Source organism: Dichotomopilus funicola (assembly GCF_033296635.1).
Source record: "Dichotomopilus funicola strain CBS 141.50 unplaced genomic scaffold C8A04scaffold_52, whole genome shotgun sequence".
Lineage (NCBI taxonomy): Eukaryota > Fungi > Ascomycota > Sordariomycetes > Sordariales > Chaetomiaceae > Dichotomopilus > Dichotomopilus funicola.
Genome location: NW_026944073.1, coordinates 159,335 through 172,054, shown reverse-complemented (window position 1 = coordinate 172,054; position 12,720 = coordinate 159,335). Strand labels below are relative to the sequence as shown.

At 54.5% G+C, this 12,720-nt stretch overlaps 5 protein-coding genes across 5 annotated transcripts; 3 read left to right on the top strand and 2 right to left on the bottom strand.

Annotated features, from left to right (window-relative positions):
- Positions 1 to 974: 974 nt before the first annotated feature.
- C8A04DRAFT_38783 (uncharacterized protein) lies at positions 975 to 1,587 on the top strand (the record flags this gene model as incomplete). The annotated part of the gene is made up of 3 exons (XM_062784345.1): positions 975 to 1,304; positions 1,357 to 1,480; positions 1,532 to 1,587. The coding sequence occupies 3 exons, from the start codon at positions 975 to 977 to the stop codon at positions 1,585 to 1,587; spliced, it is 510 nt and encodes a 169-aa protein (XP_062635245.1).
- A 665-nt stretch (positions 1,588 to 2,252) lies between these two features.
- Positions 2,253 to 2,950, top strand: C8A04DRAFT_13735 (uncharacterized protein; the record flags this gene model as incomplete). The annotated part of the gene is made up of 2 exons (XM_062777836.1): positions 2,253 to 2,291; positions 2,363 to 2,950. The coding sequence occupies 2 exons, from the start codon at positions 2,253 to 2,255 to the stop codon at positions 2,948 to 2,950; spliced, it is 627 nt and encodes a 208-aa protein (XP_062635244.1).
- Positions 2,951 to 4,569: 1,619 nt separating this feature from the next.
- On the bottom strand, positions 4,570 to 5,838 carry C8A04DRAFT_38781 (uncharacterized protein; the record flags this gene model as incomplete). The annotated part of the gene is made up of 2 exons (XM_062784344.1): positions 4,570 to 5,628; positions 5,782 to 5,838. The coding sequence occupies 2 exons, from the start codon at positions 5,836 to 5,838 to the stop codon at positions 4,570 to 4,572; spliced, it is 1,116 nt and encodes a 371-aa protein (XP_062635243.1).
- Positions 5,839 to 7,141: 1,303 nt separating this feature from the next.
- On the bottom strand, positions 7,142 to 8,773 carry C8A04DRAFT_13715 (uncharacterized protein; the record flags this gene model as incomplete). The annotated part of the gene is made up of 1 exon (XM_062777826.1): positions 7,142 to 8,773. One exon carries the CDS (start codon positions 8,771 to 8,773, stop codon positions 7,142 to 7,144), a length of 1,632 nt encoding a protein of 543 aa, XP_062635242.1.
- Positions 8,774 to 11,462: 2,689 nt separating this feature from the next.
- On the top strand, positions 11,463 to 12,291 carry C8A04DRAFT_13711 (RNA polymerase II subunit A; the record flags this gene model as incomplete). Its single annotated transcript, XM_062777824.1, has 2 exons — positions 11,463 to 11,578; positions 11,634 to 12,291. 2 exons carry the CDS (start codon positions 11,463 to 11,465, stop codon positions 12,289 to 12,291), a joined length of 774 nt encoding a protein of 257 aa, XP_062635241.1.
- Between the last annotated feature and the right edge of the window lie 429 nt (positions 12,292 to 12,720).

The following is a 12,720-nucleotide window of genomic DNA, read 5'->3' as shown; positions in this document are numbered from 1 at the left end:
ACTGGACCTCTGCGTGGGCACTGAGACTCGGTCCCTGTCCCACCAGTCCACCAAAGCTTGGAGCTCCCCGCTGTCCGCTTGGCGGCACCGACAGCGGGATCTCCACTGCCACATGCAGGCTGTCCGCTAACGCTAACACCCCTGCGACACCACCAAGACTCCATCTCCAGCCGGTCACCCCCACGCGCTCTCATTCGCGCCGCGCTCTGCTCCAAACCGTTGACAACTCATCAACCACACCCTTCCAGAAACTTAAAACTGCGGGCAGAGTCGCAAGGCACACGCCAATCACCAATCAGCCGGTGTAACGAAGGAGAGCCGTCGCGGGGTACCGTCCTTGGGCATCAACCTCGGGCATCTTTCTCAAGGCTGTAGAGGCGGGTCAGCCTTAAACAAAAAACAAATACAAACAAGAACAAATCTGAGTGAGAGCACTTCTGGGGAACAAATAACAAAAGTTTTCCATTTGGGTTCTTTAAAGACTCTGCAGCAACATCTCTGGCGGTCAATTGTGCTGCGAAATTGGTCTTTGCCTTAAACAACGGACACAATCAGGTCCACACATTGGCGGAACACCTCACCTTGAACCTCAATCGGAAGGCGCATCTCACTCTCAAGCACAAAATTTCAAGTCCCAATCGGACTCAATCTCAGAGCAAAAACAAAAGCAACTAAACAAAAACCTCTCAATCGACTCGGAAACAAAACTGTCTGCGGCAACAGATCACCAAAACACACAACCCTCCAAGAACCTTTCAATCGACTCCATGGCTAGCGCATCTCCCCACTCCCAACCTTCCTCCCACTCGCGCGGCCGCAAGTCCAGATCGCCGGCCAAGACACCCGAGTCCCCCGAGTCTCCCATTCTTCCCGCTACCCAGCTAGCCTCCGTCCGAAGAACCACAAGCAGCAGTCCCCAGAAAAGACAACTGCTGCCCGACCCTAAACATCAAAACAATCAAAAAAACACCACCATGACAAACCAGCCCTCTTCATCCTCCCAGCCGGCGCCCGCGCCAAAGGCCCAGCAACAGCAACAACAAACTCAAAAACAACAACCCCAAAACAACGGCAGCGGTACCGGTAACAACGGCCGTCCCCAAGTCAGAACCCCAGAGCCACGCCAGTCCAAGGACCGCATCATCAATGGCCACAGAGGGGACGGCTCCGACCGCTCGCCTAGCACTCCGGGCCACCTGGCGCCCTTCGACTGGGAGGATTTCGAGGCACGATATGAAGAAGCGTTGGCAGATGCTGATCTGCAGGAACAGGAGTTGTTGAAGGAGTTTGAGGATCTTGTCAAGGTGCGTTACTAGTCATCTCACGGTTGTCAAAGGACCTCGCTAACTTGTTTAGTTTTTCAATGTCTGGGCCTCAGCCGCTTCGGTCAACGACACCGAGCGCGGGGTCAAACGTCTCCAAACCAGAGAACGATACGTCAAAATTGCGGAACAGAGCCTGTCGCAGAAAAAGAAGCATCGTAAGACTCTTCTCTTCTCCGGTCTCGTAGTTGGTTGACTAACACATTCAGTCTCCGAGGTTGTCCGCGCTTTTCAAAGTGCCCTGGCGCTCCTGAGCCAAAACTAGCCTCCATCCACGAAAACAATTGGTGGTTTGGACTGGCATTAGTTATTACAATCACTCACACAAAACATCTCGGCTCAGGGCGTCTCGCAATTATTATCACTCGCCGCGGGTCAGCTCACAAGTTGCACAAATTATACAAGTTCTGGTCGGTGGCAGCGGCACAAGCAGCACACATCATCCTGGCAAACTCTCAAGCCGACCGCTGGGCTTAAGGCTTCGGGCAAACTACACAAGAAAACGCCCTTCTCCAATCACAAATAAAAAAAAAAAGCCTCTCGAGCCCAGCGGAGAACAACCAAACAAAATCACCCGCTTGCTGCAAGCCGCCGACCGCCTTCAACTTCTCACCTTCTACCAACTTGTGAGCGACCTGCCGCCCTCTGCGAAAGCGCGCTTCTTTTCTCTCTTCAACGACAGCAAAATCAAATTTCACCAACAAATCAAACAAGAACAGAAATCCCGAAGCAGCCATCATACCTAACCTCCGAACAAAAAAAAAACTCAAACCAACATCACAACGGCTGCTTCGGGAAACGCCAACTCAGATCCATCATCACCATCGGATCTGGCTAGAGCACGTGACCGACGCCAATACAACTCCCCATCAAAACTTCGGCCATCTCTCCACCGAACCCCGGCCCGTCGCGTCACGTCGCTCAGCCAAAATGGCTGGTACATCATTCAGCGTGCCACAAATCAGTCAGGTAAGCTCTGCAGGATTACTCTTTGATGCGGCGTATTTCACTTTTGCAGAGATACTAACGCTCGTTCCCAGGCCGACATGACCACATTTCACGACACACATTTCTCCCAGCTCGCGACAAACAATTTCCAAGCCCACTTCCTCCGCCCCGACCATCCGTCACACGACACCACATACCATGTCACAGAAACTAACACTCACATCACCGACGACGGGGAATACTACGAAGAGGAGGATGATGGGCTCGGCTACTACCCCGACGGCGTCAAACGAACCCTGACAGACGAACAAATCGCCATCTTCCGACACTCCGAACTCGAAGCTCTGCGCCGCACCCGGGAATCTTCCGAGACCAAGAAAAACACTACAAAAAACACGGCTCAGGAAGATGCGGCGCACGAGCACGAGTCGGAGGAGGAAGGCGAAGTCTCGTCACCGACGCCGTCTGCTGCTACCGCCACCACAAAGAAAAACAAAAAGCGGAAGCGCGGCAAGGTCAAAAAGAATAAGGCCAACGCCGGGGAAGAGCCGATCGATCTACGCAAGCGAACGTGGGACGTCGTCGACACCGGTCTGTCGAGTCTAGACTACGGCGAGGAAGAGCAGGAGCCGGTCGCCGCCAGCACAATACAGCGTCGTCGCATTTCCTATGACGACTGAGGACCACCAAAGCACATCCAACCATCCATGCAACTACGCATCTAACAAACATCACATCTCACATATCTGGATGAATGCCTGGTTGGTCCTCCACTAACTCTATGCTTGATTGTCTGGCCTCCGCTCCTCGCTCTCCGAGCCACAAACATAACAAACATCACACACACAACACAAACACACAATGTGTAAGTTTTCTCAGCTACCCCTGCACTTCCACCACATCGCCTTCGCATGATGAGATCTTCGTTATCGTCATCCTTAGCCGGAAATCCAGCCGAGTCTGCCGTGGCTCCTTCTTCTCAGGGAGGTTCGCGCGTCATGCTTCGCTGCTGGAACATGTCGAGTTAATCTTCTCTCTGAAACTGCCTTTGCCTATTATTCTCTGTCTTTTGCATCTTCTCGGCTTTGCCCAGTGACTAACAGGCTTGCTATGTTTAGGTTGTATTTTCCGCAAATTTGTTCCGCAAGAACTCTGATTGGAGACGGTGCCCTGCACAGACTTGATTGATTTGACATGGCCAAAATGGTGGGACGTCATAAATTTACGATGGTGTTGAGAGAGATGAGAGAGACGAGAAAATGAACGGGGAACACGTCATAAACTGACGGTCCCAACATGTTGATGGATCATGATTGATGATTGATGAAGAACGAAGAAGAAACTGTAGCGAAAGAGAGAGAAAGCATGAACCCGGGGATGGACACTGTTTTGTTCTGTACAAGAGGATACCAATCATAAAATGAGGTCCCTTCGTCATAAAATGACGCTTTTACCTTTTACACAGGAAGAAAAAGACTCGGTCGACCCGGCGTGGGCATCGAGAATGGGCAATGTCAGGAAAGAAAAGGGGGAGGACGACAAGTTCATAAATTGACGGTCCTTACCCGCGTCATAAATTGACGCTGTGCCTGGAATGGCCTCGAGATGTAAAAAGGGGATAACAATCATAAAATGAGGTCCTCTCGTCATAAATTGACGCTGATGTTGAGAGATGAGACGAGAAAGAGCTGGTGATGGTTTTTGTAACGAATTTTATGTCTGGGAGCAGGAGTTTAGTGTTTATTTTTTTTTTGGCCGCGCGCGATTTGCGAGTTTGTTGACAGTGTCTGGGTTCATGCTAGGAGTTTAAATTGAAATGGTTATGCGCGCTGACTGACTGACTGGATGTGCTTCTGATCCTCTGCCGTGATGTGACGTGACGTGACGTGACGTGACGTGACTTGATCTGTATGTCTCTCTGGACTTGCCCCAGCGATGGCGATGGCGATGACCTCCATGATGCCACCGCAAGAATCCTTGCGATAGACGATATATACCCTCCGTGATATTCCCCTTACCGACCCAATATACTCCATGGCGATAAATAATTTTTGGGGGGTGCCGTGATATCTGTGTCTCGACTGCCTCAATATTCAGCCATGTCATGGAGGGTATAAGGACACGCCACGGACTATCTCAGTAGCAGATATAACAAGGCTCACGGGCTTGCTTTGCGTTCTGTCTATCTGTGTGTCTTGTCTATGTTACAAGCTCCACTAACTCGCTCGCTCAACACAAGGCTGGCTGGCTGGCTGGTAGCTAAAACGCAGGATCATCAGAATGGCTCTGTCTCAGTGACCTAAAACTTATACACCTGCTCGGGCGTATACCCCAACTCCTTCAACACCCCCTTCAACTCGCCCTGGTCCTTAGGGCTCTTCTTGTTACCGGAAATAGCATCCATCAGCCCCGGCGGCCCACACACAAACACCTTGATATTCTCCTCCTTCGGCTCCGGCAGCACCGTCTTGAGCAGGTCCTTGGTAATAAACCCCTGGCCACCAGTCCACTGCTTGGGTGGGTTGTCCAGCACATAAAACGCGCGGAAGCGGCGCGGGTTCTCGTTCTCCAGCTTGGACAACTCCTTCTTCAGCAGGATATCCTCCTCGGTGACGTTGCCGAACACGAGGGTCACCTTGGTCTTGTCGGCCGGGTTGTTGAAGATGGCGCGCAGCAGCTGGAACATGGGCGTGATGCCCGTGCCGCCGGCCACCAGCGCGATGTGTTCGTGCTTGTTGGCCGTCCACGGGTACTTGGGCAGCGGGCCCTTGACGTCGAGACGCTGGCCGGGGACGAGATCGTGCAGATGCGTGCTCATCGGTCCGTCGGGGTACTTCTTGATCAGCAGGTCTAGGTAGCCCTTGGCGTCTTCGTCGTTGATCGGTGTGTAAGGGCGGATCACGGGCTTTGCGCCTTCGGTCTCGGGCTTGAATTTGGTCAGGATGGCGCTGGCGATGTGCACGCCGGATACCATGTCGTCCTCGGGGAGTTTGAAGCGCAGCCGCTTGGAGTTGTGGTTAATGATTTCGGACTCTTCCAGCTTCAGGCTGACCCAGCCCTGGTCGCCGCCTGTGAGCGCCGCCTTGACGGCCGCAGAGGTGCTGCCGACGGTGGCAGCAGCCTTCTCGGCTGCTGCGCTGGTGGCTTCCTTGACCTTCTCCTCGGCCTTCTTGGCGGCGGCCGCGGGCTTGTCGATGTTGGTGCCGCCGAGGAAGTAGTAGCCTGCGCCGGCGAACACGGCCGCAATCGCGGTGTAGACGAGCGTGTTGTTGCTACCACCACCGCTGCCACCGCTGGGGGCGCCTGGCTTGGGGTCGGCCGAGGTGGGCTCGGTCGCATAACGGCGGACTGGGAACTGCTGTGAGAGTTTGTCAGCAATTGTATTATATCTTTTAACACGAAGTAAACCCCGATTGGAGTAAGAGGGGTAGCCGATTGCGATGTAAACACCGGGCCCCCATATATAAACCCCAGGAAACTAAAAAAGAAACGCAAAAAGACGGAAACCTACCCGCTTCAACGGCGCGGCAGCCCGGAACGCAGTCCGGCTAGCCACAAACAAACTCATGATGCCGACGTGAAAAACGCTGTGCCAGGTGTATGTTTATGTGTATGTGTTCTAACCCGATCCGAGTCCTTTCTCTCTCGTTAGCCACGAAAGAAAGAAAACCAGGAAATGGTAACAACAAAAAAGTAACCGAACGCCGGCAGAACGGGAGAGAAGGGAGATGCGATGGTGCGATTTCCTCGGAGTCGGATTCGGAGGAAGGCACTTCCACCCCAATGGATACCTTGAAAACACCCGACCGACCCAGCCAGGGCAGCCGAGCTCCCGCCCGCTGTTCCCGCTGCTACAGTGCAGTGGGTGTAACAGTAACAGGATGGGGACAGGTACAGTAAGGAGGTGGGGCGGGGAGCTGTTTTTTGGTGGGGGGGGTGGGTTGACCAACCGGGAGGTTCGGGCGGTTTACGTCATTCAGCCCGCTGAAACTGAATGTCCTTACATAGCGGGGTCCAGGGCAGTTCTCTGGGGAATCGAGATTCTCGGTGTTAACCACTGAGGTGTATCTCGATATTAACGCGGGGTGCTTGAGGGGCCAAGGGAATGTGCTTAAGGACCTAGGCCGTTTATAGATTGTTTGGGTTGGGATTATCACGGAAACTTGCTCGTTGAGCAGCATCTTGAAGATTGGATCCGGTCTGTTCTCAATGGTCGTGGATCATGGGAGTTGCACCGGAGTCCGCTGTTCGGTTTGACCCGGAAGTGAAGTCTGGTAACGTCTTAGGTGGAGATGATTCGCCGAGACAAGGACGAAGCCGACCAAGCAACTAACCGACCCGAAAAAGTGAGAATAATCTGGGAGACCTGTAAACACCTCCATCCTGTCCGGCCATAGCCAGCCTCAGCTGAGATAACACCCAGATTCCGTCGCGTCGTACCCCAACAACATAGCTGTCACGACAGAGTCAGCAGCATCGAGTACCACATCCCAGCGGTGCATCGCTCACACCTATGAAATATGTCACGTTGTGCATATCTAATTATCAGGAGAGCAAGCCAACGCTGAGATATATTCCCCCCATCATCATCATCATAAAACATCAGGCCACTTCCAGGAACCAGCACGCGTCGACATTCGTCATCGCCTGGCCCTGTCTCAATATTGGTACATTTAGATATCAATCACCTCTTCCAAATCCAGAGTCAGCCGGTCCCCCAACCCGTGTACCTCCCCAACGGTACGTAGACTCCGCCCAGAAATGCCACGTCCACCCGTGTTCTTGTATTTCGTGTCTTTACCTTCTCTTCCACCGCATCAATCATCAATCCCTTGAAATTCTCAACCCCTTTTCTACCTCACAGACTGTCGTCACCTCGACTCCCTCTTCTTTGGAATCCCACTCCCAGACGCAGGCCTCTCCAACTTCGCATCGGGTAGCGTTTCTAGACCGCTAAGTGACCCCTCTCCCTTCTTCACGCCAGTCGTAGACAAAGTGTCCTGGCTGGCCCGCCTCGATCCAAAGCCTTGGTGGATAGCCAACGTAGGGGTGTTGGCTTGGCTCCCACCGCGCTGGCCATGATAGTGGACTACCTGTGGTGGTGGTTGGCCGGCTTGGGTGCCTAGGAGGTGTTGTGGATAAGGATCGAGATCCTTGCTGGACGTCGAAAAGGTAGAGACAACCGGCTGGTGGTAGCCATTGGTTGCGGTGTTGGCAGTCGACGCCGTGTTGTTCGTCGCGGCTGATGACCCGCTCGCTGTAGTTACGGCAGGCGAGTGGGGGGGCAGCTGCGCAGGAACTGAATGTTCCGCTTGAGTGGGCGTGCCCACGTCGTTGCTGGGACTGGACGGGCTGACTTCGCCCATGTTCAAGTTGCCGGCTAAACTCGTCAAGCCGCCTTCGATATCGCGCAGGAGACGGACATATTCCTCAGGGACAAGCCCGCTCTCTTGAGTCTTGGGGTCCTCCGCCACCAACCAACCTTGACCATACCGATACGACACCCAGATAATCTGGCCCTCCACCAGCGGCAACTCGCTCTCGTTTTCCCGTTCGAAATCAAAGAGTGCCACGGCCTTCCCGTGCATTTCTTCGTCGGGCGAGGTGATCATGAATTGGTAGTCCCGCGAGTACCGTGACTCATCCGTGTTGCGGTAGCCTGGTGAGGAGCACGCGCTGGAATCGTCCGAGCCGAAATCAGCAGCTTCGTTGAATTGGCGTGGTTGCTGGCTAGCTAACTGGTATGCGCTATTCCCATGGCGCGCTTGGTCCGGTGGGTACGTGACATACTCCCCGCCTGGCCCGTTGGCCTCGGTGCCCTGATTTACATAGTACCGCTCGCCGCCATCGTTGCTGGTGCCAACATAGTAACCTCTGTCTCCATCGAAAGTCTGCGGGACGGCTTGGGCGTCACGGCTCGCCCGACTCTTCGTGTACGAGCCGCCTCCCGAGCTTTTGTGCTTCCTGTGTCTCGAGCTGACGACGGGGCTCTGGAGGTCTTCGTCCTCGCTCCAGGGTGGGCCGTCGCCAAATTGAATCGCGGGCAGGTCGGCCGGTCGGTTAGAAAACCCGCTGGGGGCCCACGAGTGGGCGTCCCAGTTTGTCCCAGTGTCCCACGCTGGTATATCGGTCAGTCCGTGCTGCTCGCTGCCTAGAGCAAACATGCCCGATGGCGGACGCGAGGCTTCCGGTGGGGGCCCATAATGCAAAGGATGTGACGCCGCGTAGGCAAAGTCTCGCACGAGTGTGTAAGGTAGGCTTGACGGGTAGATAGGGAAGACGTGTGATGCCGGGCGCGATCTAGTAGGGATGGAGCTCGCCGTCGAGTACTGCGACAAGCGGTTTTTAGAGACGTGCGACATCGGGCGCGAAAGATTGCTCCTGCGAGCTGGTGGCGAGGTGATCAGCGGAGGAAGAGCGGGATGCGCCGAGTTGGGTGCTGGAGATGAGATGGCGGGCGGCGAGGTCGCAGGAGACGAGCCGGGCGACACGACCGCCGTCATGGTTCAGAGTAAGGCGGAAGGGAAGGAAGACGGCGCGGAAGAATCACAATGGGATTCTGGAATTGCGAGTGTGGGGTTTGCGCCTCGCGCTGGCACTAGGCTGCCCAGGTTGTTCGCTCTCGGGAAGTCCGTAGGGCGTTCTTTGGCGGGAACCACCCCCTAGCAACAGCGCCTCGAAGGGGTCCCTGACCACCGCCACCTGCTACCCCGGTGCTCGTCGGCGGCCGAGACAGGGAGTCTCCGAAATGAAAAACTCCAGCGAGCTCTTGTCGTGTGTGCCTGTCGAAAGCACTTGTCCTCAGCGGTTTGCTGCCGTATTCGGGGCTCCGTAATTTGTATGGTGTCTGTATCAAAAGCCGACCCGCTGCGGAGGGACGGGAGAGTGTTTGACAGGCGGGAAACCTGGGGCTGGTCGCTCAGCGCCGCCAGGAAACGTGGAGGAGTGTTTCGTCCGACTGCCCGATTTTGCGCTCAGACAATGCTAGGCCAGGACGGGAAAGGAACGATGGCAGGATGGAAAAGGGAAGGCTCTCCACATTTGTCGTCCCAGGATCGAACGGCGCCTTGCAGTCGGGTTTTTGTATTATTAGAACGGGTGCTGGGCGTTTGGGAAGCGGCAGATCGCGCACGCGGTCCAGTGCATCCGGGCACCAGGAGCGACGAGAAAAATTACTGTGTGGGTGGGAAGGGGAGGTTTAGGTGAAGGAAGGGAAGTTGACGAAAGTTCGATGGCAGATCGAAAAACTGCCCGAGAGGCTCTTGCGAGGTGGAGAAGCACAGCACAGCAAATGGAAGGCGGGCGCTCCGTAGGGCAACGTTAGTACTGTGGGCAGCGAGCAGCGGCTGGCCCGCAGAGGTCGGACCTTCCACCTCTGTAAGCGCGCTGAGCAAAACGGCAAGCCCCCGCCCAGCAACCGCCGAATCTGTGGACAAGCCCTGGTTCTGGCCCTGAGGATTTTGGGTGGCCAACTCTCTTCCACCAGATCGTCTCAGAACCCGTATGGAATCCAGAACTCACGGCCCAAACATAGTTCACAAGTGCTGATGACCAGGAGGCCGGTCTGAGCTGCGGGGACACTTGCAGAATGTCAAAATATGGCAAAGACCAAAGCACTCGACCGCTTCCTCTCTCATGCGGTTCCCGCGCCTTCCCGTGGGACCTAGATGCTGTGTGACCAGAAAAGCACAAGGGATGGCGTAGGCCGCATAGTTCCATACCGCCCTTCCTTGAATCCTGATGCCCAGGCGTCGGGAAGTCTGTGAGGCTCTCAGCGGGAAGGTTATAACGCAATTTGGACCCGCTAGACGAGATATTCCTAAACAAAAGTTGATTTTCGTTCTCTGGAAAATTCCAGGCGACCGAATTGCCCACATCATTGTATTTGACGAAGGGAAGGCCGAGGCTCGAGAAGAGGGGTGAACTGCTGTCCGTCACCAACCAACAACATCAACACCACCAATGACAAGTTACCGAACGCCTATTTTTAGAAAACGGACTGCAAACCTTCAACCTCCACAATGCGTACAACATAGCGATGCAGAGCCCTGAGGCAAACCTCATCAAGATCGCACCGAAGTCTCAGAGAACTCTTCAAGTCGATGAGAGACGATTCCTGTGTTCTCAAACATGCAAGACACTGAGACATGGAGCCTTGCTTGCCACACTCGACTTGTTCAAAGTTTGGCTCATTGATAGAGGGATTCGATATTGAGGCGCAGCTGAATATTAGCATGCATCCAGGGGTTGAACCTGAAACACTTGCCCTCAGTGGGGCAAATGGCGTGCATTGGCACTTTGCGAAGAGTCCCGTGATCTGAGGGCGAGGACTTCGCAGGTGGCACGTGACCTTCTCCTTTACGTCTCATCAACGAGGTTCTTAACATTAGTTTAGAAGGGGCAGCCGAATACTCGTGAGCTTCAACTATTCAAGCTGCCCAGGGCATACAGGACGCGTTGTGCCAACCGCCGTGCAAGTCGTAGTTATCCGAACCCGGCCACAAGTCGAAGCCATTTGTTAGAGTGAGGAGTCCCCGACTCAGTGGCTCATCAGTTTGCATTTGCCTTGAGTTGAGAATTTGCACGCGGACGCGCACAAGGCAAGTCCACCAAGTAACCCTTTTTTTTCATCCCTTCGGCCTCAGCAAGCTCGCTGGTTGGCCGTCGTTTTTCTCTGCATCGACAACCCTCTTCTCGGAACCCCACACTCGCTTCACGGAATCTCCGATCTTGTGTTCTGATTGGCGGCGTGCAGCTGAGCCGGGCGCGACAGCTTTAACCAGTAACCGTTCAGCGAACGGGGTCTTTGGCAGGGGCACGGGCAAGCTTCTTTCGACCTCCAAACTCAAACCCTCCGCTAGCCTCGTCAAAATTTTGCACTGGCGCTCCACACGTGTTCGCGACGTCGATGAGAGCCCAATCGCGATTCGGTAGCTTTCTCAAAGGTAAGAAGCTGAAGGAGCAATGCATTTTGATCTTGTTTGCATGTGATGATCATTTATTGGAGCTGTCTGTAGACCTGCTTTTGCAGGCGTTTGATGACACATTTTTTATTACGCTTTTTATCTGATAGCAAAGGAGTTGGGGAACCGTTCATGGCTGCCATATAATAGTTGCAACTGGCTAACTGTGGCAATAGAGCAACCCTTGCAAGGTTGCGTTGAGTAGGCGCCTTGCGCACCTCTCACCGTGATGGACACCGCCAATGGAGACGCGGGGTCCGCGTCCACGACCCAGAACGGCCAGCGGGAGGACGACTCAAACTTCAAGTTGAGGTTCTGCACAGTATGCGCCAGCAACCAGAACCGGTAAGTCACATCCAACTTGGTACCTGAGCAAGACGGACCTAACAATTACACCTAGCTCCATGGAGGGACATCTCCGCCTCGCCCAAGCCCACTACCCGGTGATATCATTCGGTACAGGGTCCCTCGTTCGTCTACCGGGACCAACGATCACCCAACCCAACGTCTACAAGTTCAACGAGACCTCCTACGACAGCATATACCGCGAGCTGGACGCCAAAGATCCCCGCCTGTACCGGGCGAACGGCCTGCTGAATATGCTTGGCCGGAACCGCGACATCAAATGGGGCCCGGAGCGGTGGCAGGACTGGCAGGTTGGGCTACCGAGGGTCAAGAACGAAACAGATCAAGGCAGGGTCGGCTTGGAGGGCGGCGTGCCGGACATCGTCATCACCTGCGAGGAACGGTGTTGGGACGCCGTGGTGGATGACCTCCTCAACCGTGGCTCCCCGCTCAATCGGTCGGTCCATGTGATCAATATTGATATCAAGGACAACCACCAGGACGCTTCGGTTGGTGGCAGCGCGATTGTCGACCTAGCGGACTCTCTCAATAGAGCCGCGATGGAAGAGCGCGAGAGGGTGGGATCGGCTGTGTTTGACGCTGGAGGCGCTGGTAGCCGCGCGAGCTTTGATGAACGCGTGCCCGAGGTGCTGGGCGAGTGGCAAGAAAGGTGGCCAAACTTGCCCGCTACGTGGACACTGTCCTGGTTTTAAGAGGTTCTCATCATGTTGTTGTTTGCTTTTTGCGTGTCTCTTTCTCTTGCATTGAGGCGTTTCGGGGATTTGGGAGACACATAAGGGATATGGGCTTCTACACAGTAAGGCGTTGGAATTATTAGGCTGCGGAGATACCAGGCACCAGGCCACGAATGTTACCGGTCACTAATGTTACCACTACACAGTACACTACTTATGATAATAAAAGGGGACTCTCTGAACACCATGTTAGAAACCACACTTTGCAAATTGATTTCCGGGGCTTGATGCTTGGCATTGAATTGCATAGTCGACATTTCCGGGAGCTCCGAGACCCTGTTTGCAAGGACTGAAGACGCTTCAACTCGCTTGGTTTGAGCAACAAACCCGAATGACGTGAGAAATGAGATCTCGCAGGGATGTGCCAGCGTCGATTTCCGGGCACGG